The sequence below is a fragment of the Myotis davidii genome, unplaced genomic scaffold (genome assembly GCF_000327345.1).
Source record: "Myotis davidii unplaced genomic scaffold, ASM32734v1 scaffold184, whole genome shotgun sequence".
Lineage (NCBI taxonomy): Eukaryota > Metazoa > Chordata > Mammalia > Chiroptera > Vespertilionidae > Myotis > Myotis davidii.
This window is the reverse complement of record NW_006297021.1, coordinates 4,853,870-4,854,296: the sequence shown is the minus strand read 5'-3', so window position 1 is coordinate 4,854,296 and position 427 is coordinate 4,853,870. Positions and strand designations below refer to the sequence as shown.

General features: G+C 65.6%; 1 protein-coding gene across 1 annotated transcript in view; it reads right to left on the bottom strand.

Annotated features, from left to right (window-relative positions):
- The window catches only part of TENM3 (teneurin transmembrane protein 3), a 420,001-nt gene that overhangs the window by 164 nt on the left and 419,410 nt on the right, over nucleotides 1–427 (bottom strand). The window contains exon 30 of the mRNA XM_015569744.1: nucleotides 7–427. This exon is cut by the window's right edge and continues 112 nt beyond it. Coding sequence (XP_015425230.1) covers nucleotides 7–427 — 421 coding nt within the window. The remainder of the gene's footprint in view (nucleotides 1–6) is intronic.

Sequence of the window (427 nt, the reverse complement as noted above, 5' to 3'; positions counted from 1 at the left end):
CCCTGCCGCGCCTGCTCCAGGATGCGCGCCTTCTCCTCGTCCAAGGTCATGCCGTAGCGCACGTGCAGCGCCAGCGCGCCGAACTGCATCTCCACGTCGGCGAACCTGCGCGTCCTGCCGTTGACCACGGTGGTGGACTGCGACACGGTCACGTTGATGCCGTTCTCCAGGGCCTTGCGGCCGCTGGTCAGCCGCAGCGTGCCCAGGTCGCTCTCCGGCGTGCTGGTCTTGATGAAGTAGTGCGTGTCCTTGCCCTCGATGGTGAAGTGCAGGTTCTCCAGGTAGAAGGCGTTGTTGAGCACGGCCGCCACCTTGATGCAGTCCTCGTTGGCGATGTTGAGCACGTTGGTCTGCACGCGGCCCTGGCTGACGGCCAGCATGACGCCCTTGCCGATCAGCGACTTGACGGTGGCGAACCACAGCCACG